The sequence below is a fragment of the Ornithorhynchus anatinus genome, chromosome X1 (genome assembly GCF_004115215.2).
Source record: "Ornithorhynchus anatinus isolate Pmale09 chromosome X1, mOrnAna1.pri.v4, whole genome shotgun sequence".
NCBI lineage: Eukaryota > Metazoa > Chordata > Mammalia > Monotremata > Ornithorhynchidae > Ornithorhynchus > Ornithorhynchus anatinus.
The window spans coordinates 35,350,690-35,373,023 of NC_041749.1; the positions used below are offsets into that span (position 1 = coordinate 35,350,690).

Here is a 22,334-nt window from a genome sequence, read left to right on the forward strand (position 1 = left end):
AGATGAGGTAACTGAGGCCCAGAGAAGTTAAGTGACTTGCCCACAGTCACACAGCTGACAAGTGGCAGAGCTGGGATTCGAACTCATGACCTCTGACTCCAAAGCCCATGCTCTTTCCAGTGAGCCACGCTGCTTCTCTATTTCGGTTGTGATGCAATTCTACCCGCAGTGAGACTCTTAGTAAGCTACCTATTTTTTACCTGCTCCTTCCAGCTTTTTCCAACTATAATCCATGTTTTTCCTTAGTTCCCTTTCCTAAAGTTAAATATCCTTGTCTTGGGCTTCTTGGCACTCCTGTCCCCATGCAAGTTGTGGTTGCTATTGCAGAGTTGCGGCTGCTAATGTGGAGCTGTGGCTGCTATTGCGGAGTTGTGGTCGTTATCGAGTTGTGGTTGCTAGTTCAGAGCTGTGGTGGCCGTCGAGTTGCTTTGGCTTTCAAGTACCGGTTGCTATCGAGTTATGGTTACTAGTGCAGTTGTGGTTGCTATTGAGTTGTGATTGCTAGTGCAGAGTTGTGGTTGCTATTGAGTTGCGGTTGTTAGTGAAGAGTTGCGGTTGCTGGTACAGAGTTCCGGTTGCTATTGCAGAGTTCTGGTTGATAGCGAGTTGTGGTTACTAGTGCACGGTCATGGTTGCTATCGAGTCATGGTTGGTTTCAAGTTGTGGTTGTTATTGAGTTGTGATTACCAGTGCAGAGTTTTGGTTGCTATTGCGGAGTTGTGGCTGCTGTCAAGAACCCTGTGCTCTTCTGCATATTCGCTCTCTTACACTAGGTCCTCCCCATGACTCAGACCGAAATCCGGTTTATTAACTTTCCTCATGGACGCTAAGGAGCAAGTCGCTTATTTCCATCAAGACCCTTCCCTTCATTTCATTCATTCATTCAGTCGTATTTATTGAGCACTTATTCTGTGCAAAGCACTGTACTAAGTGCTTGGGAGAGTACAACAACAAACAGACTCTTCCTGATTAGTTACTCAGGCAATCTCCGGGAGAATAATCAAAGTCTTCCCAATCTTCCCTCCTTGCTCAAGGTCTACAGAGCCTGTCCAGTTCCTTCTCTTGGAAGTTTGGGACCAGGTGTCCTCAAAGGAGACCAGTGCTTCAGCCCTGGCTCGGGGGACTCTTTTTCAGCAAAGGTTAACCTCTTCTGCAGACACACACCCGAAGCCTCCATCCACTCCCCGTCTCAGCCCTGAGGGACCTTTGCAGTCCGGGCTGAGGGTGACGGTTCTCGAGTCTTCCCCGAGATCGAAGGTAATCCCTGGCATAGCCCAGAACTCCTCTTCTTGCCAAATACCAGCTACATAGATGTATGGTATATTTGGAAATATCTGAAATTGCTGAGCAAAGGAATCAGACTGCAGGAAACTTCAAATTTGTCAAAAAAAAATGGCAATGGGGCACATATGGGAATTATACATTTATTTGTCTTGATGAGTTACAGAGGTAGAGCCGGGATGTGGGATTAGCATTTAGTTGGAGGAATTTAGTCTACTGATAAATTGGAGCTTAAGTAGTAGCATTGGAAAAAGGGTAACCTTCCCTTTAGAAGTAAAACGTCTTCCTCTAAGATGGTCTAGGTGTAGTCCTGCGTGATTGCCAGGCAGTAGTATTTTCATGTCTACTTGTTTTGTTTTGTTGTCTGTTTCCCCCTTCTAGACTGTGAGCCCGTTGTTGGACAGGGATCGTCTCTATCTGTTGCCAGATTGTACTTTCCAAGCGCTTAGTACAGTGGCTCTGAACACAGTAAGCACTTGATAAATACGATTGAATGAATGAATGTTGCCTTGATAAAGACTGAGGGAAAAATCTAACTGATACAACCCTAAAACTTGAATGTGTGTGAGTGTGTGGGTCTGTGTTCACACGCATGTGCGGGCATGTGTGTTCTCGCAAGAGAGAAGCAGGGTGGCCTAGTGGATAGACCATGGGCCTGTGAGTCAAAAGGACCTGGGTTCTAATCCCAGCTCCACCACTTGTCCATTATGTACCCTTGGGCAAGTCCCTTGACTTCTCTGTGCCTCAGTTATCTCATCTGTAAAATGGGGATTGAGACTGTGAGCCCTACGTGGGATAGGGACTGTGTCTAACCCGATTTGCTTGTATCCACCCCAGCACTTAGTACAGTCCTGGAACATAGTAAGCGCTTAACAAATACCGCAGTTATTATTATTATTGTTAGCTCCGTCACTTGTCTGCTTTGTACCTTGGGAAAGTTACTTCTCTGGGCTTCAGTTCCCTCACCTGTAAAATGGGGGTTAAGACTTGAGCCCTATGTGGGACATAGACTGTGTCCAACCTCATGAACTTGGATCTATCCTAGTGCTTAGTAAAATGCCTGGCGTAGAGTGAGTGCTTAAAAAATGCCATCAGAAATTTTTAAAAAATTTAGCTTGATCTTAAATCCCCACAAATGCCCATCCAGAGTCCAGTTTCAGAGATGTGGCTTCTTTTCAACACAGTTAAGCACTCAATAAATATGCCTGAATGATTGTTTGCTGAGCTCCATTCAAGTCAGCAGAAGGTCAGTCAGTCTCTACTGGTGATCAATCCCTAACCTTGTACCCTACCTCACCTCACTACTCTCCTACTTCAACTCAGCCTGCACATTTCTCTCTCATAACGCTAACCTTCTCACTGTGCCTCGATCCCGTCCATCTCGCCACCGACCTCTCGCCCACATCCTGCCTCTGGCCTGGAACACCCCCCCCCCCCCCCCGCCCGCTTCTCATATCTGACAGACAACTCCTCTCTCCCCTTTCAAAGCCTTATTGAAGGTTCATCTCCTCAAAAAGACCTTCCCTGACTAAACCCTCTTGTCCTTTTCTTCAACTCCCTTCTGCGTCGCCCTGATTTGCTCCCTTTATTCATCCCCTCCGCCAGCCCCACAGCCCTTATGCACACATCTGTAATTTATTGATTTCTATTAATGTCTGTCTCCCCCTTTAGACTGTAAGCTTGTCATGGGCAGGGAGTGAGTCTGTTACATTGTTATGTCATACTCTCCCACGCGCTTAGTACACCGCTCTGCACCCGGTAAACACTCAGTAAATAGGACCGACTGACCGAGAGGGTTACCTGAGCTGTATCCACGGCTATCCCTCGAACCCCTGGTTCCAGAGCCCGTTCAATGATCAAGTCGCCGTGTTTAAAGCCGTTTATTTAGACGACAGCCATATTTACGGAACTGAGTAAGTCCAGGTGAAGTTGTGAAGTGAAGCAGTGGTTAAAATACAGACGGCGGGGCTGGCTCCAGGGAGAGCCCCGGGAGGGAGCCAAGGGCTCAGAAACTACACTTTAGGATAAAGCACGGCGCGCTCAAGCGCAAGGTCCCGAGCGAGAAATTGAATGTCGGTTTGCCAGCTAGCATCCCGGTGGGGCACCCCCATTCCCTCCCCTCCCCACCCACCCCCGTGTCCCCCGGAAGACGCTTCCGGGTTCCCAGCTGCACCAGAGGCCAAAGCCCCGTGGAGTCCAACCCCAGGGTCGAGGCAGCACCGAGGGCTCTGGAAGACCGGCCCGGGTCGCCGGGCCGGGCGGGACCCCCCAACGCCCCCCTCGACCCGTCGCCCTCCCCACCCCATCAGCACCGACAGAGTAAATCTTCAGAGTTGACCCCGCCGACCCCTACTGATCGCAAGGAGACAGATTACGAGGAGGCCCTGGGCGACGCTCGCTTGAGCACGTGCGAGAGTGAGATTTCCCCCCTTCCCTCCCGGCCCCCGGAGGTCTGGAGAGCTCGCCCTTCCCCACTCTTCCCCCCACCCCCAAGCGGCCTCCATCTCGCCTTCCTTTCCACTAATTTTTGCCCCTCCTCCGAGGTCCACGATCCCCACGGCACCCTGCACGTGCCACGTCCCTCTCTAACGGTAAATGTTTTGGAATGTCCATAGCTAAGAAAATGGACGCCACTGACGAAAGGTTCACGGCGGAGGCGGGGTCGGGGCGCCCTTTCACCTCCGGATGTCGGAGTCCTCGCGCTCCTCCTGAGGCCTCCGGGCCCCGTGGACCCCAGCGTCGGCTCGCTGGTGGGCGCCGAGATGGGGCCCGCTCCCTCTGTCGGCCCGGGTGCCGCGGCCCGTCTCCCCCTCACCCGGCCCCGCGGGCGAGGGTCCCGCGTACCCCTGGCGGGGCCGGGGCGGCTTGGGTCCGTCGGCCTGCAGACGGCGTTCGGCGGGGGGCGCGGCGGCGGTGCAGAAGCTGAGGGCGCGGCACAGGCCGCCCCAACTCTGCTGGCACTGGGCCTGGATGCTGCGGCTCACGGCCTCCTTCACCTCCTCCCCGCAGCTCAGCAGCAGGTTCACCAGGTCCACGTACGGTCTGCGGGGAGTTCGAAAGGGGAGAGGGGAGAGGCTGAAAATGAGACCCATCGCCGGGAAGATGGAGCCTCCCTTCTCCCACCCTAGCACCTTCTCGATGGCATTCTCTTCACAATCCAGCCCTTACCTCTAAGCACTTTGTTTACGGTCTTTAAGCGCTTACTATGTGCCAGATGCTGTTATTAATCATCATCATCATAATAGAAATGATAATGGTATTTACTAAGCTCTTACTATGTGCCAAGAATTGTTCTAAGCACTGGGGTAGATACAAGGTAATCAGGTCGGACAACAGTCCCTGTTATTTGTTCATTCAGTCGTACTTACTGAGCGCTTACTGTGGATACTAAGCATTTGGGAGAGTACAATATCACTACAAACAGACACTTTCCTGTCCACAATGAGCTCACAGTCTAGAGACGAGCTCACAGTCTAGAGCTGTGAATGTCCTACAGTCATATTTATTGAGCACTTACTGTGTGCACAGCCTTAATCCTGCATTTTACAGATGTGAGAACTGAGGCACAGAGAAGTGAAGTGACTTGCCCGAGGTCACGTAGCAGACAAGTGGCAGAGCCAGGATTAGAACCCACGTCCTCTGACTCCCAGGCCTGTCCTCTTTCCACTAGTCCATGCTGCTTCCCTGTTCTAAATGCTGGGGTAGATACAAGCTAATTAGGTTGGACCCAATTTACGTCCCACATGGGGCTCATGGTCTTGATCCCCAATTTACAGATGAGGTTAACTGAGGCACAAGAAAGTAGTAGTAATAAAAATTGTGGCATTTGTTAGGCGATTACTATGTGTCAGGCACTGTACTAAGCCCTGGGGTAGATACAAGTAATCAGATGGGATACAGTTCATGGCCCATATGGGGCTCACACTCTTAATCCCTATTTAACAGATGAGGTAACTGAGGCCCAGAGAAGTGAAGAAACCTGCCCCAGTCTCACGGCAGAGAAGTGGCAGAGCTGGGTTTAGAACCCAGGTCTCTCTGACTCCCAGGCCCGGGCTCTATCCACTAAGCCACACTGCTTCTCTAGGGCCTGGGGGACCTAGGTACATGTCCTTATACTCAGTTGTTTCCCCCTATGTAATTCATTCAATCGTATTTATTGAGCACTTACTGTGTGCAGAGCACTGTACTAAGCACTTGGAAAGTACAAGACAATAGAGACAATCCCTACCCAACAACGGGCTTTGGCAGCATTCTCCCCAGCTAGATTTTAAGCTCCCTGAGGGCAAGGATCCTTGCTAATAATAATCACGGTGGTATCTGTTCAGTACTTACTATGAGCCACTCGCTGTTCTAAGTGCCAGGGTAGAGTCAAGATAATCAAGAGAGACATAGTCCTATTTGGGGCTCAGTCTACAGCCCTCCAGATACTAACAAAAACATCGAGAAAATGGATAAGCACAGGAAGTAGGAGGGAGGGGGAGAGATCAAAGAAAGGACTGCAACTGTTTTCCTAAATACTGCCTGGGATCAACTTGCCTAGGGGATGCATAGAAAATGTGTTACCTTATTAAAACAACATCTTATTCAGGATCTTCATGACTTATGCACCCTTCTGGATTCTTATCGTGCCATCCCGACCGCTTAGTATGGTGCCTTGAACCAAATCAGCACTCAATAAATAGCATCAATCGATTGATTGATTTCAAATCTTTCAAACTGGTCTTTTGCATCAGGCTGACCAATTTTGCACTGGGACAGACCCATGACTGCATCCACTCAGCATTCTATCCCTTTCCCGATGATGACAGGCACGTGGTTGTCCTTTTGGGTTTCTGCCATCCTTGGATGGATAATCTGTTTTTAGTAGTATTTGTTCAGTGCTTACAAAGTGCCAGGCAATGTACTACACGCTGGGGGAGACACAAGCTAATCAGGTTGGACACAGTCCATGTCCCATGTGGGACTCCCAGTCTTATTCCCCATTTAATTGATGGGGGAACTGAGGGACAGAGAAGTGAAATGACTTGTCCAGGGTCGCACAGCAGACAAATGGCGGAGCCAGGGTTAGAACCCAGGTCCTCCAATTCCCTAGCCCTTGCCTTATCCACTGGGCCAAGCTACTGATTAATAAACAGCAACAGAAAATAGCCAACAGTGACAGTGAGCTCTGTTTCCCAAGTCTTGCCTGACAGCCTAGACCCCCTCGTCCTGAAACTGACTTGAGATTATTTTGATGTATTACCCTGTACCTGCTCACACGGGACCTCATCTGCCATTTTTCAGGCCACCCCCAGTGGCTTTACGAGGTTTCCCAACCCCTGTTCACCTTCACCCTCCCAGAAGAGTATAGTTCCTGTAAACTGTGACGTTTCTCCACCCACTCCCTATTTCAGAACATCTGAGGTCATTTAGGATAGTGTTGAACAAAACTGGACCACGTAAAGATCCCAAGGGAAATGCACTATTTGCCCTTCTCTCCGCGTGTGCTTCTGGTGTGCTTGCCAAGCCTTAGTGCAGAGCACTGCTCTCAGAAAGTGCTCGATAAATACCAGACTACAAGTCCAGCCTGAAAAGCGGCAGTCTATCCCTACCCTGGGTTTCCGGTCTTTTCACCAGTTTCCTGCTCGTGATAGATCATTCTCTCCAATCCAACTGACTACTCGGGTTTTTTAAAAGCCTTTGGGAGAAAGCCTTCTGAGAATCCAAATGTATTTCATTGAGAAGCAGTGTGGTCCAGTGGAAAGAACACAGGACTGGAAGTGAGAGGCACTGGGTTTTAATCTCAGCTCTGCCAGCTGACTGCTATGCGACTTTACTCAAGTCACTTCATTTCTCTGTGCCTAAATCACCTCATCTTTAAAATGGGAATTAGGACCGTGAGCCCCATGCAGGAGTGGGACTGTGTCCAACCTGACAATCTTGAATGTACCCCCGTGCTTAATATGGTGCCCGGCACATAGTAAGCACTTAAATGTCATTTTTAAAAAAAGGGGGTGCCCAATGCCTGTTCTTCCTCTTACTTAGCCTGTGAGTCCCATGTGGGACAGGAGCTGTGACTGACCTGATTAACTTGTATCTACCCCAGCGTTTGGAACAGTGCTTGGCACATCTGTCGTCTTATTCTGTCGATTCGTGTCCGACCCAAAGCGACGCCAAGGACACATCTCTCCCAGAATGCCCCACTTCCAGCTGCAATCGTTCTGGTAGTGGATCCATAGATTTTTCTTGGTAAAACCACGGAAGCGGTTTACCATTGCCTCCTTCCCCTCAGTAAACGAGTCTCTGCCCTCGACTCTCTCCCGTGCCACTGCTGGGCAGCACGGGTGAGTTTTGACTTGTAGCAGATGGCCTGCCACTCGCTAGCCACTGGCCAAGCGAGGCATGGAATGGGTAGGCCTCTGCTTGACTCTCCCTTCTTTAGTCGAGACAGGTAGAGTCCTGGAAACCCCAGGTGCAACCCTGTGAGGGTGCTTGGCACATAGTAAGTGCTTAACAAATACCACCACAACAATAATAAGCATAATTCCATCTCCTGGTTACTCTTTATCATCATGCTTGATCCTTTTCAAGAACTCCTGCAGACTATGAAACGATGCTGTATTTCCTAAGCAGTCTGTATTTTTTCTGCTTTCCTAAAAATAATGTTTAATTCTACCGATTTTTCAGGCACAGATGTGAGATGGCTCCTTACACAGGTCTCAGTATCACTTCTGGAGTCCTTTCATAAAGTCTTTCATAGAAGAGTGACCTAGGCAAGCTGCCGATCATCTTGTACAGTGGCTGTTTATAATGATAGGTTACACACTCTCTCCAAGTGTCCCACCACTCTCCCTCTGATACTTAGAAAATGGTATTTGTTCAGCATTTACTACGTACCCACCACTGTACTAAGCACTGGGGTAGATACAAGTTAATCAGATCAGACACGGTCCCTGTCCCACATGGGGGCTCACAGTGGGGAGAACAGAAATTTTGTCCCCATTTTACGCAGGAGGAAATGGAGGCACAAAGAAGTTAAGTAACTTGCCTAAGATCACACGGTGAGCAAGTGGCTGGGCAAGGCCTAGAACCCTCTGACTCTCAGGGCCGTGCTCTTTCCACGAGGCCATGCTGCTTCTCTAAACTCACGGGTGAATGCCGCCTGGTCTTGGTGGTTTATTTATCTCTTGTTGATCATCCTAAAACACCCTGCGAGATTGCTACCACTGAATCCACCTCCTCCGCCCTGTCCATTCCAAAAAAAACTATTTGGGAATTTTTCTAATGTTTTCTCCCGAAAAGACTGAAGTGAATAATTCACTGAGCCTCTCAGAGATGCCCTTTTCATCCCCAAGGGTACTTTTACCCCACAGTCATCGAGTGGCCACATCGATTTGCTACCCAGCTTCCGGCTTTGTGCACCCAGTCAGTTCACCCAGAACAGGGGGTCGCAGTCTCGAAGAACCGTGCGTTAAGGCAAAATTGTGTTCGAGTACTTACACCTTGACCCCACCCTGCTTGTGAGGCTTTCTACCTGACGCCTTACAGCATTCTCTCCAGACAGACGTCGGTAGACCAGGAAGAACGTTCCCTAACTCCTAAACAGTGCTCTGTCCAAAATACATAGTGAAAACATGCATGGCGGCAGAACCGATAATGTCTGAAGCATCTTTTATAGCTTTGGCATCCCTACCAAGGTGCTATCGGCACGGCCTAATGGGACGCAGCATGACCTAGTGGATAGAGCCCGGGCCCGCAGGTCAGACGGAACTGGGTTCTAATCCCAGCTCCGCCGCTTGTCTGCCGTGTGACCTTGGGCAAGTCACTTCACTTCTCTGGCCCTCAGTTCCCTCATCTGTAAAATGGGGATTAAGGCTGTGAGCCCTGAGTGGGACAGGGACTGTGTTCAACCTGATAAACTTGTATCTACCCCACAGCTTAGTATGGTACATAGTAAGTCAGGCTCATTCACTGATTCTTCTTCCACTGCTCAGTTCCCCGCGACAACTGCTGGCCATCCCACAGGGCTCTGTTCTGGATCCCTTACTTTCCTTACTCTACACCCTATCAGGTTGCAGTGGAAATGGTGTGGATGACTAGAAAAAGCACAGGCTTGGGAGTCAGAGGACTTGGTTAGAATTCTGGCCTCATCTCTTTCCCGCTGTATAACCTTGGGCAAGTCTCTTAATTTTTTCTGTCTCAGTTTCCTCCTCTGTAAAATGGGGATTAAGTGCAAAAATATCCGTTCTCGCTCCTTTTTAGACTGAAAGCCCCTGTGCGAGACGGGGATTTTTGTATGGCTTGATTATTTTGTATCTACCCCAGTACTTATAACAGTGCTTGGCACATAGTGAGGGCTTAACAAATATCATAGTTATTATTGTTTCATGTACCGACACTATGCGAAACTCCCAAAACCACCTCACTAACCTCAAATGCTTTCCTTCTATACCCTCTAAACTGTAAGCTCATCCCTCTAGACTGTAAGCTCACTGTGAGCAGGGAATGTGTCTGTTATATTATTGTGCTGTACTCTCCCAAGCACTTAGTTCAGTGTCCTGCACATAGTAAGTGCTCAATAAAGACAGTTGATTGCCTGTTGGACTGTCAAATGTTTCCCCTCCCCTCCGGGACATCTCTAATGTGGATTTCCCGCTAGGATCTCTAAGTTAACATGCATCCAGCGCTTAGTACAGTACCTGGCACATAGTAAGCGCTTAACAAATACCACAATTAATAGAACTGAACTGTTCATCTCCCCTGTTCTGACATTTGACATCTTCCATCACTAAATTCTACCTCTCAATCCTCTCCAACAGTCACCACTCTAGTTCAAAACCTTGTTATTTTGTGACTGGAGAGCCACCTCACTGGTCTCCCACCTCCTGCTCCTTGCCCCTTCCGTCTACGCTACTTGCCACTGCCTGGATCATCTCTCCTACATCATCCGGCACACGTCTCTCCACTCTTCAAAAGCCTCCAGTCCATTTCCCTCCAGTCAATCATATTTATTGAGCACTTACTGTGTGCAGAGCACTATACTAAGCACTTGGGAGAGCCTCCACATGAAACAGAAGCTCTTTACCACTGGTTTCGAGGCTCTCCATCAGCTCTCTCCATCAGTTCATACTGGCTCTCTCGGGTTTTTTTTTTTTAATGTTATTTGTTAAGTGCTAAGTGCTGGGTTAGACACAGATAATCAAGTTGGACACAGTCCATGTCCCACATGGGGCTCACAGTCTTAATCTCCATCTTATGGATAAGGTAACAGAGGCATAGAGAAGTGAAGCGACTTTGCCCAAGGACACACAACAGACAGGTGGCAGACCCAGGACTTGAACCCAGGTCCTCTGATGCCCAAGCCCATGTTCATTCCACTAGGCCACGCTACTTCACTCCTCCCCAGTTTACACTCTTCATTTCTCCCCAGCTCACTGTCTTACTGGACCTGACTCCCTGCTCTCCTGCCGCCTCAACCTTGCTTGCAGTGCTTACCCGGATTAGAAGATCCCTCGTCAAATCTGCCCACCTTCGACATGCTTCAGAAATCTCAAATCCTCCAGGTAGGTTTCTCTGATTAATTCCCACCACCCCAGGTCAAATCATTCCAACAACCAGCTCCTGAGGACTTAAGTTTTTACAGTGCTTTGTCTATTCTAAATGCTTAATAAATACTATTCCTACAGACACAGATAAATAATAAGTACTTAATAAGTGCTTACTAAATACTATTCCAACTACTTTTACTCCACACTCCTTACCCCCATCTTCAGTACTTTTGAATATACTGATATATATATCTGGGGTGTATAATCAATCTGTGTATGCTACTCTGTGTATTCATTTATTTTATCCTATCATCTATTTCATCTTCGCATTCATCAATTTTGTCTTACCCATCCTCAGCTACGATCAGTTGTACCCTCTGTCTTCCTCCTGCTCTCATTACTTCTAAATCATCTGTGTCTGTCTGTCTTCTGTTGGATGATAAATTCCTTGGGAGCAGGGAATGTTTCTTTGGCTACTGTGGAACTCTTCCAAGTGCTTAATACGGAGTCTCTGTACATGGTAGATGCTCAGTGAATGCCATGAATTATCATTATTTCTGTTACTATAACAATATAACAGACACATTCCCTGACTGCAGCGTGCTTACAGTCTAAAGGGGGAGAGAGACATTAATAGAAATCAGTAAACCAGAGGTATGGACAAGAACGCCTGCTGGGCACCCCAGGGGCCACTCTAGTAATAGTAATGATAGTACTAATAATGACAATAATAACTGTGGTATTTGTTAAGTACTTACTAAGTGCCAGTCACTGTACTAAGCGCTGGGGTAGATTCAGGATAATCAGGTCCCACTTGGGGCTCACAATCTAAGTAGGAGGGAGAACAGGGATTGACTTTAAGCTTGTTGTGGGCAGCAAATGTGTCTATCAACTCCGTTATACTGTACTCTCCAAAATACTCAGCGCAATGCTGTGCACACAGTAAGCGCTCAGTAATACGATCGATTGAATACGACTGATTGATTGAATTCCCATTTTGCAAATGAGGGAACCGAGGCCCAGAGTGACTCATCCAACATCCCAGAGCAGACGAGTGACGCAGTCAGGATTAGAACCCAGGTCCTCTGACTCCCAGGCTTGTGCTCTTTACGCTGCTTCTTATGAATTGATTATCAACTGCCTGATGGAGAGGCAGGTGGGATAGAGAGCAGCATAAGCCTGCTGGGTTGGCGGAAAAGATGGCTCCTCAGGCGCGGCGGCAGCCCGGCCTTCCATCCCAGAAGGCCCAGTGTGGGGCGAGGGGGCCAGTGGTCCCTGGGGTACCCAGAAGTCACTCATGCCATACCCGTGATAAACTGATTTCTATTAATGTCTGTCTTCCCCTCTAGACTGTAAGCTCGCTGTAGGCAGGGAATGTGTCTGTTATAGTGTGACAGTGTCCTCTCCAAAGTGCATAGTACAGTGCTCCGCACAGAGTAAGCGCTCAATAAATACAATTCGCTGTCTGACTGATCAGTCTGGTCGATTCCAGGAGCTCAGCAGCCCCTCTGAATAGACCCGTCATGTTTTTGTGGAGCTGGGGCAGCTCAGCTCAACCCCGGAGAGAGGTTTCTCCACCTAGGGGGCCGAGTGGCCTCGGAACAGACGGGAGAGCCGAGAGGGGAGAGCGAGGGAGGGGGTGGAACGGTGCACCCCGTCAGCGTCCCCCTGTTTCCTGGTGGACAGAAAAGCCAGCCTCCCCCTGACTTCCACAATCACAGCGGAGACCTCCCCACTCCCCGGGCAGGCCCGGTGGGCCGGAGCTAGGGACTCACTCGTGCAGCAAGAGGTCCTTGAAGTGAATCATCTCGACGATCACATGGACGTTCTCCTTGGCCGCGGAGCAGAGGTCGTGCTTCAGGTAACACTCCCGCTGGAGCTGGAACACCATCTCCTTGATGGCCGGGCACTTCCGGCTGATGCAGCTGAATTTGTGCCGCAGCGCGTGGGCCTTACACTTCAGGGTGTCTTTGATGAAGGATTTCCCCTATGGGGAGGAAAAAGGAAGGCCCGTTAGCCAGTCAGTCAGTCAATCGTTGTGGTTTTTCTGGTATTTGCTAAGCACTTAGTATGTACCATACTAAGCTGTGGGGTAGATACAAGTTTATCAGGTTGAACACAGTCCCTGTCCCACACGGGGCTCACAGCCTTAGGGCCAGAGAAGTCAAGTGACTTACCCAAGATCACACAGCAGGCAAGTGGTGGAGCTGGGATTAGATCCCAAGTCCTTCTGACTCCCAGGCCTGTGCTTTATCCACTGGGCCACGCTGCTTCCCAATCATATTTATCTGAGTGCTTACTGTGTGCAGAGTGCTGTACTAAGCACTAGGGAGAGTACAATATAACAAATATTACAGACACATTCCCTGCCCACAATGAGCTTACAGTCTAGAGGGGGAGACAGACAATAATAGAAATAAATAACATTACTTATATGTATATAAATGCTGTGGGGCTGGAAGGGGGGATGAATAAAGGGAGCAAGTCAAGGCGATAGAGGGAGAAGAGGAAAGGAAGGCTTAGTCAGGGAGGGCCTCTTTTAGGAGATGTGCCCTCGATATGACTGTGATGGGAGGGGGAGAGTAATCTGTCCGTCGAATATGAAGAGGGAGGGCGTTCCAGGCCAGAGGTAGGATGTGGACAAGAGATCGGTGGCGAGACGAGATGAGGTTGAGGTACAGTGAGAAGGAGAGAATCAGAGGAGTGAAATGTGCGGACTGGGTTGTGGTAGGAGAGTAGTGAGGTGAGTAGTGAGATTGAGAGTTTTAAAAGCGATGATAAAGAGTTTTTGTTTGATGTGAAAGAGGATGGGCAACCACTGGAGGTTCTTGAGGAGTGGGGAAAAGTGGCCTAAATGAGGCCGGGGGCACCACCTGTGTTTGGACTAACCCTTCTCCGAGGGCAAGTTTTTTTTCCTATACAAGAATTTGTTAAGTGTTTGCTATGTGCCAGGCACTTTTCCAAGCACTGAGTAGATACAACGTAAACAGGGTGGACACAGCCCATGTCCCACATGAGGCTCACGGTCTTCACCCTCTTTTTACAGACTAGGTAACCGAGGCACAGAGAAGTGAAGTGACTTACCCAAGGTCACACAGCAGACAAGGGATAGGGCTGGGATTAGAAACCCAGTCCTTCTGACTCCCAGGCCCATGCCCTAACCATTAGACCATGCTGCTTCTCTTCTAAAGCAGTGTTTAACACTTAATAATAAGTACTAAACAAGTACCACAATTATTATTATTATTATTCAGCCCCCTCCACAGTGACCTTTCAGGTGCCCAGCAGCGGATCCTACCCGGATGGATTTGCCCCTATCTAATCACGAGTTGGAGATCATGAGGTGGCTATAGGGACCAAGGGGATTCATTCATTCAGTCGTATTTATTGAGCACTTACTGTGTGCAGAGCACTGTACTAAGTGCTTGGAAAGTACAATTTGGCAACAAACAGAGATAATCCCTACCCAACAATGGGCTCACAGTCTAAAAGCGGAGGAACAGACAACAAAACGAAACAAAACAAGTAGACAGGCATCAATAGCATCAATATAAATACATAGACTTATGGCAGGGGGAGAGTGCTCCAAGCCCATGGGTAGGTCGCAGGTGTGTTAGGTAGTGGGGGTGAACACAGGGTATGCGTGGACCCCAGGAGGTTTAAGACACACCCCCCTGGTTGCTGCTGCAAGCTCACCTGTCATAATAACGATAATTATAGTACTTGCTAAGCGCTTATATGCGCCAAGCAGTGTTCTAATCGCTGGGATAGATACGAGTTAATTAGGTTGGACTCGATCCATGTCCCACATGGGGCTCACACTCTTAATCCCCATTTTACATATGAGGTAGTTACTGAGCCCCAGAGAAGTGAAGTGACTTGCCCAAGGTCACCCAGAAGACCTGTGGCAGACTGGGGATTAGAACCCATGTCCTTCTGACTCAAATTTGGGGGGTGGCTGGGGGACAGCGAGGACATGCACACCAGCCCCACCTGGGCGGGAAAGAAAAACTGCTCAGCCCATTCCCAACTGTGCGTACACACACACACACACACCTCTCTCACTCCCCTCCCCCTTAACTATGATTGAAAAGGGACGAAAGAATGAGGAAGTATAAGAGTAATTCCCTGGGGAGAGTCAGGGCCCCCCCACTGGTGGCGTGACAGTGGGGAGAGGCAGTAGGGAATGGACAGAGCCGGGGTTAGCCTGCGGTGCCGAAATGACCGTCTTCCCTTTGGTGTGAAGAAAGGAAATGAGGGGCTGGGATTTGAAGGAGAGAGCAGACATGGGCCAGGGGAGGGGAGAGAAAGGTAAACTGGCCGGAGGGATGGAAGGATGGGCCGTCACTGGCGTGACCACCTGATATTGGTGTTTGCTGGGAAAGGTAGCTTCCTCCCAGGGGGGTTGGGGGTAGCAGTTGGGTGTCCTTTGAGCCCCTGGCTCCTTCTGGAGTTGGGTCAGGCCGTGTGCAGCCGCATCCTCTAAAGGCGCATCTCAGACCGGCTGCCAGGGTTGAGAGAGGCTCGTTATCCCGCTGCACCATTGAGGGCGCAGGGAGGGAGGGAGAAGAGAAAGGGAGCAAGGGGAGAGGGACCCCTCCCAACCTTCCAGTCAGTCCCCAGGAAATAGAAGCAGCGTGACTTAGTGGATAGAGTTCGGCCCTGGGCATCAGAAGGACCTGGGTTCTACCCTGTGCAGTATCTACCCTGTGCTGGGGTAGATACAAATTAGGTTGGACACAGTCCCTGTCCCTCGTGGAGCTCACAATCTTCATCCCCATTTTACAGATGAGGGAACTGAGGCCCAGAGAAGTGAAGTGACTCACCCAAAGTCACATAGCTGACAATCGGCAGAGCCGGGATTAGAACCCAGGTCCTTCTGATTCCCAGGCCCGTGCTCTACCCACTAACCCACGCTGCAACCATCACTTTCAGCCCTCCTCCATCTTCTCATCCAACTCTGCCACCCCACTCCTGTTCCTGGGAAGGGGAGCCCATTCTCATCTCTCCACAGTGCCTCCAAAGCCCCGGGCCCAGCACGGGGGCAGAGACCCCACTGGTCGGGGCCAGCGGGGGATAACAGTCTGCCGGCAGCTGGCTTCGTCCATGTCACCGCAGACTTCCCAGCCGAGCCCACGGCCCTTATCTGCAAGTCCCGGCCAAGCCAAGCGTCCTTATCTCTCGCCAGTGCAGTGGAAGGGTGGGTTTGCAAGGCCTAATGATAGGACGCTTCCACAGGGCATAAATAAGCCCAGGAGAAAATGAAGGCGGTGAGCCTGATTCTCCCCATCAGCTGCCAAGCAATTCAGGCTTATTGCCAGCTTGCAACTTGGGGCAGGTTTCAGTAGGAGACTCCTCTCTTGGGCCTGGAGGGTTTGCAATAATGCACGGACCCCCGTGGCTCCCCAGCAGGGACCCCCAGTTCCAGTTTCTTGACTCCGGACTCCGGGCGGAAGACTGGTTTGGATGCCCACGTCAGCGCTTAGCCCCAGGGGGCCAGTCGCCTCTCCAGGCACGAAGGCCGAGATGGGGCACCCTTTCCACCCCTGAATAACAATAATACTAATTAACAATGATGGTATCTGTTAAGCGCTTACTATGTGCCAGGCATTGTTCTAAGCATTGGGGTGGATACAAGCAAATCGGGGTAGACACAGTCCCTGTCCCAAGGCGGGCTCACAGTCTCAATCCCCATTTTACAGATGAGGTAACTGAGGCATGGAGAAGTAAAGTGATTTGCCCAAGGTCACACAGCAGACAAGTGGCAGAGCCGGGATCAGAACCCATGACCTCTGACTCCCAGGCCTGTGCTCTATCCACTAGGCCATGTCAATTCCAGGACGGAGAAAGGAACAGAAAATTCCTCCTGGACAGTTTGGGCCTTTATGGCTGCACTCAGGTCCGGCTCCTGATCCCCTAACCCATTAAATAATAATGATAATAATAATAATAATGGTATTTGTTAAGTGCTGACTATGTGCTAGGCATTGTTCTAAGCGCTGGGGTAGATACAAGATAATTGGGTTGGACATAGTATCTGTCCCACATGGGGCTCACAGTCTTAATTCCAGTTTCACAGATGGGGGAACTGAGGTCCAGAGAAGTGAAGTGACTTGCCCAAGGTCACACAGCAGACAAGTGGTGGAGCCGGGATTAGAACCCAGGTCCTTCCGACTCCAGGCCCGTGTTCTATCCATTAGACACTGTCCCCTGCTTACTCCTCTCCGAGCTCCTTGTGGGCTTATCTTCCAACTCTGCTGTGTTTTACTTTCTCAAGTGGTTAGTACTGTCCTCTGCACACGGTAAGTGCTCAAGAAATACCACTGATGAATAGGGTGCTAGGTTGGCAAGTGTTTTACACCTGGGGAGCTGGGTTTCCAGAAGCAGAAGGAGAAGCTCCAACCCACAAGAGTGGCTCTGGGCTAATAATAGTGATAATAATAATAATGTCGCATTGATTAAATGCTTACTATGTGTCAAGCACAGGGGTAGATAGAAGATAAACAGCGTGGCCTAGTGGATGAGAAGTAGCACGCCTAGTGGATTGAGCACCGGCCTGGGAATCGGAAGGATCTGGGTTCTAATCCCGGCTCTGACACTTGCCTGCTGTGGGACCTAGGGCAAGTCATTTAACTTCTCTGTGCCTCAGGTTACTGCACCTGTAAAATGGGGATTGAAACTGTGAGTCCCATGTGGGACACTGACATTGTCCAACCTGACTAGCTTGCATCTATCCCAGCACTTAGTACAGTGCCGGGCACACAATAAGGGTTTTTTTTTAAAAAAAGATCATCAAGTTGGATACAGTCCCTGTCTCACGTGGGGTTCACGGTCCAAGTAGGAGGGAGAACAGGTACTTCATCCCCATTTTACAGAGGAGGAGATGAGGAAACGGAGGCCTAGAGAAGTTAAGTGACTTGTTGAAGGTCACACAGCAGGCAAGTAGCAGAGCTGGGAAGAGAACCCAGGCCTAGGCTCTTTCCACCAGGTCTTGCTGCTTCTCTGAAAGTACAGCACTTCAGTGAAGATGATTCAGGATCAAAAACGGGCTAGGGTGGAGAAAAAATGTCTGGGTTTTAGTGATCTAACTGATGGTCCACATGACCCTAATAAACAGATAACTCCCCAAGTAGGTCCGGATCGGGAGCCCGTCACACTTTTAGTTTGCTACAGGTCCCGTCGCCTAAGAAACCTGGGGGGAATTCCTCCCGGGCGACGCTGGGATGAAATGACACCCCTCAACATTCATCTGCTAAAATCAACCGACAGACCTTCACTTAGAGAGTCCCCTGTGGGCAGAATCTATCAAGCCTCGAGAAAGAGAGCGAACCCGCAGAGCTGATATGAAAGCTAAATTCCCCCTGCCGGGCTCGGGGCTGAGGAGTTTACCTGGGCATCAAACTTTCCAGCGTTGTGCAGGAAAGTCATGCAGATCTCATGCAGCCCTCGAATCTCACAAGAGTTGTTTTCAAAGCATTCGAATACTCCGCATCCCACGTCGCCGGCATTCACCAGGCAGTGCTGAATTTCAGCTAAAATGAGGGTTTTATTCCAGTTAGTTTATACTCTGTGTGTCCTACACAGAATGGGGAGTGGGGTGAGGGGGAAGGCAAGAAATAAAAAAGGTTCATAAGGTACTGAACAAGCTGGGGAAACGCCGCTATCTGCAGAAGCCTGACCGAGTAGCATTTCGTAGATCAAAGGTGTCTTAAGGGCATTCCACGGGCATTGGGCTGTTTTCGTGTCAATGGGTGATGGTTGTTTTTTTTTTATGCTGCATGTTAAGCGCACACTATGTGCCGGACACTGTTCTAAGCACCGGGGTAGATACAAGATAATTAGGTTGGACACAGTCCGTGTCCCCTTTGGGGCTCCCAGTCTTAATCTCCGGTTTACAGATGAGGTAATGGAGGTCCAGAGAAGTGAAGTGATTTGCCCAAGGTCACACAGCGGACAAGTGGCGGAGCCGGATTAGAAACCAGGTGCTTCTGACTCCCGGGTCCCTGTTCTATCCACTAGGCCACGCTGCTTTTCGCCGCTTGAAGTAATCCAGGGTTCTCGAGCCAATTTGATTTTGAAACCCTACCTGCGGAGGCCCACGAGATAACCAGCAGTCTAAAGAGATGCGGCCTGTCTCCTCGGCCCTCGACTTTAACACCCTGCTTCTCTGGTGCGGCAGCTGACGCCGGCCGAGGTGTGCAGACCGCAAGGTTGGTTCAAGCTTTCTTTTTTAAAAAATGGTATTTGTTAAGCGCTCACTCTTTGTCAGAGTCAGTACCAGGCCCCGGGGGAGATACAAGCTACAGGATACAGAGACCATGTCCCACAAGGGGCTCCCAATCTTAATCCCCATTTTACAGATGAGGTAAGTGAGGTGACTTGCCCTAGGTCACACAGCAGACAAGTGGCGGAGCTGGAATTAGAACCCAGGACCTTCTGGCTCCCAGGCCCGCGCTCAAAAACACTTAGACCCCGCTGCTTCTCTGCTTCGGCTTGACAGTCGGGAATCAGAAAAGTTAATTCAATCCCAAATCCCCGAGAGGCAGAACTCCCTCCCCCTTGCAGCCTCTGGACTGGGACCGGACCGATCCTGGGGCGGGTTTGCGAGGCCCGTGGGCAGAGTTGGCCGGAGGCAGCTGGGCCCTGAGCGAAAGATGCCAAGGGGGGCTTCTGAGGGGGGTACTCGGTTTTTGGGCCCCCAGCCCCGAGCCCTGGTCCGCTGAGCCCTGGGTCTGTCTGCAGCCCCTTGGGCAGGTCCCGTCCTTCGTGCCCTCTGGAAGCCCCCCGAGTCAGACCGTGACCCCCCGCAGGGGACAGGGACTGTGTCCAACCCGATTTGCTCGTGTCCACCCCGTGGCTTAGTGGCAGAGCACGGGTTTGGGAGTCAGAGGACGTGGGCTGCCCTAATCCCTGCCCTGCCACTTGTCTGCCGCGTGACCTTGGGCAAAGCACTTCACTTCTTGCCGTCTCAGTTCCTTCATCTGTAAAATGGGAATTAAGACCCTGAGCCCCACGTGGGACATCCTGATGACTCTGTATCTACCCCAGCGCTTAGAACAGTGCTTGGTACATAGTAAGTGTCTAACAGATACCGTTATTATTTTTATTATCATTAGTGCTTAGTACAGTGCCTGGCACAGAGTAAGTGCTTAACAAATGCCATTATTATTACTATCATTAGCGCTTAGTACAGTGCCCGGCACAGAGTAAGCATATAACAGATACCATTATCATTAGTGCTTAGTACAGTGCCCAGCCCACAGTAAGCGCTTAACAAGTACCATTATTATTATTATTATTATTATTATCATTAAGGCTTAGTACAGTTCCCGGCACAGAGTAAGCACTTAACAAGCACCATTATTACTATTAGCGCTCAGTAAGTACAGTGCCCGGACCAGAGTAAGCGCTTAACAAATTCCATTACTTTATTATCGTTAGGGCTTAGGACAGTGCCCGGCCCAGAGTAAGCGCTTAACAGATACCATTATCGCCCGGCCCAGAGTAAGCATTTAACAAGTAATCATTATTTTTATTATCATTAGAACTTAGTACAGTGCCCGGCCCAGAGTAAGCATTTACTAGATACCGTTATTATTATTATGAGCGCTTAGTACAGTGCCCGGCCCAGAGTAAGCACTTAATAAGTACCATTATTATCATTATCATTAGGGCTTAGTACAGTGCCCGGCACAGAGTAAGTGCTTAACAAATACCATTATTATTATTATTAGGGCATAGTACAGTGCCCGGCCCAGAGTAAGCGCTTAACAAGTACCATTATTATTATCATCAGGGCTTAGTACAGTGCCCGGCACAGAGTAAGCGCTTCACAAATTCCATTATTATAATTAGCGCTTAGTACAGTGCCCGGTCCAGAATAAGCACTTAACAAATGCCATTATCATTATGATCATTAGGGCTTGGTACAGTGCCCGGCCCAGAGTAAGCGCTTATCAAATCCCATAATAATAATGATAATAATTATGATAATAACAATAATGATGATAATAATGATCATCATTATTCTTCTTCAGGGCAGCCCCCGGGGGGGGGGGGGGGGGGGCGTTCCGGGTCAGTCGAGAAGGGTCCCGGCTTTTAGAAGAAGGGGATGGGGGGGCATGGGGGGTAGGGGGCATCGGGGGCACGGGGGATGGGGGCCCAGGGGGTGCGGGGTACAGGGGGTGCGGGGTACGGTGGGTGCGGGGTACGGGGGGCACGGGGGATGGGGGGACTGGAGGTGGGGGGGACAGGGGTGGGGGACACGGGGGACACGGGGGGCACGGAGGATGGGGGCACAGGGGATGGGGGGCATAGGGGGTGGGGGACATGGGGGATGGAGACATGGGGGCACGGGGGCACGGGGGATGGGGGGCATGGGGGTGGGGGACATGGGGGATGGAGGCATGGGGGCACGGGGGATGGGGGGCACGGAGGGTGGAAGGCACTGGGGGCACGGGGGATGGGGGCACGGGGGATGGGGGCACAGGGGGTGGGGGATATGGGGGATGGAGGCATGGGGGCACGGGGCATGGGGGATGGGGCACGGGAGGTCGGGGGCACGGGGGGCACGGGGGGCACGGGGGATGGGGGGACGAGGGGTGGGGTGGGGAAGCGAAGGCCGGGCGGGGTCCGGGGGGGTGGGAGGCGGGGCGGGCCGGCCCGGGTGGCACCGCCCCGCTCCCGGCCGGGGCTCTTTGTCAGGGCCCGGGAGGCGGGCACGGGAGGTCGGGACCCGGCTCGGCCGAGAAGCCGGAGCCGGGCGCGGGCACCAGGCGGCGGGGACCGGCCGCCCCCTGGGCGCCCGGGCCGGGCAGGGGGACACGCCGCCGGGTGCCAGGCTGGCCCCCGCCTCCTCCCCGCGCCCCCCGCCGCCCGGGACCCCGGCAGGGAAGTTGGCCGGCCGGCGCCCACCGAGTGCCATCCCGCCCATCCCGGGGCCGGGAAGGAGCGGGCGAGGGCCGCGGCCGGGGCGGGGGGCGAGGCCGGGCCCGGGAACACGTGCCGCCCACCCCGCCCGGCCGCGGGCACTGCCAGCCGCCCTCCCCGCCGCCCCCGGCCCCTACCTGTGTTCTGCAGGGACAGGCGACCCTTCTGCAGCTGCTGCAGCTGCTGCAGCTGCTGCAGCTGCTGCAACTGGTGCAGCTGCTGCAGCTGCGAGGCGCGGTCCTGAGGCCCCTCCGGGGGTGGCGTGGCCTCGGTGCCCAGCGCGGGGTCCAGGCCGGACAGCAGCAGAGCCAGGGCGACGGCCCGGCCCAACCGCCCTGCCCACATGGTCGGGGGGCCGGGGAGGTCCGGGGGCGGGGGGGGAGGGGGGGGGGAGGGCCGGGGCAGGTCCGAGCAGGCCGCCGCCGGTGCCCCGAGTGCCCGGGCCGGGGGGCCGGAGGCTGAAATAGCCCGGGGCGGGGGCTCCGGTGTCAGGGAATGAAGGAGCCGAGCAGGTGGCGTCCGGCGGGCCGGCCAATGGGCGTCGCAGCCCCGGTTGACACCGAGGCCCGGAGGCGGGGCCTGGGTCCTCCGTGCCCC

At 51.5% G+C, this 22,334-nt stretch overlaps 1 protein-coding gene across 1 annotated transcript; it reads right to left on the bottom strand.

Annotated features, from left to right (window-relative positions):
• Positions 1-3,145: 3,145 nt before the first annotated feature.
• On the bottom strand, positions 3,146-22,100 carry STC2 (stanniocalcin 2). Its single transcript, XM_029050522.1, has 4 exons — positions 21,875-22,100; positions 18,198-18,340; positions 12,584-12,795; positions 3,146-4,323 (listed from the first exon to the last, which is right to left on the bottom strand). The coding sequence occupies exons 1-4, from the start codon at positions 22,080-22,082 to the stop codon at positions 3,957-3,959; spliced, it is 930 nt and encodes a 309-aa protein (XP_028906355.1). The 5' UTR covers positions 22,083-22,100; the 3' UTR covers positions 3,146-3,956.
• Positions 22,101-22,334: the final 234 nt, after the last annotated feature.

Excerpts from the sequence above, each read along its gene's own strand:
- STC2 (XM_029050522.1), bottom strand. The coding sequence starts at position 22,082 with ATGTGGGCAGGGCGGTTGGGCCGGGCCGTCGCCCTGGCTCTGCTGCTG. Across the intron at positions 18,341-21,874 it reads CCTGTCCCTGCAGAACACAG|CTGAAATTCAGCACTGCCTG; the intron begins GTAGGGGCCGGG and ends CCCTCATTTTAG. Across the intron at positions 12,796-18,197 it reads CTGGAAAGTTTGATGCCCAG|GGGAAATCCTTCATCAAAGA; the intron begins GTAAACTCCTCA and ends TCCTCCCCATAG.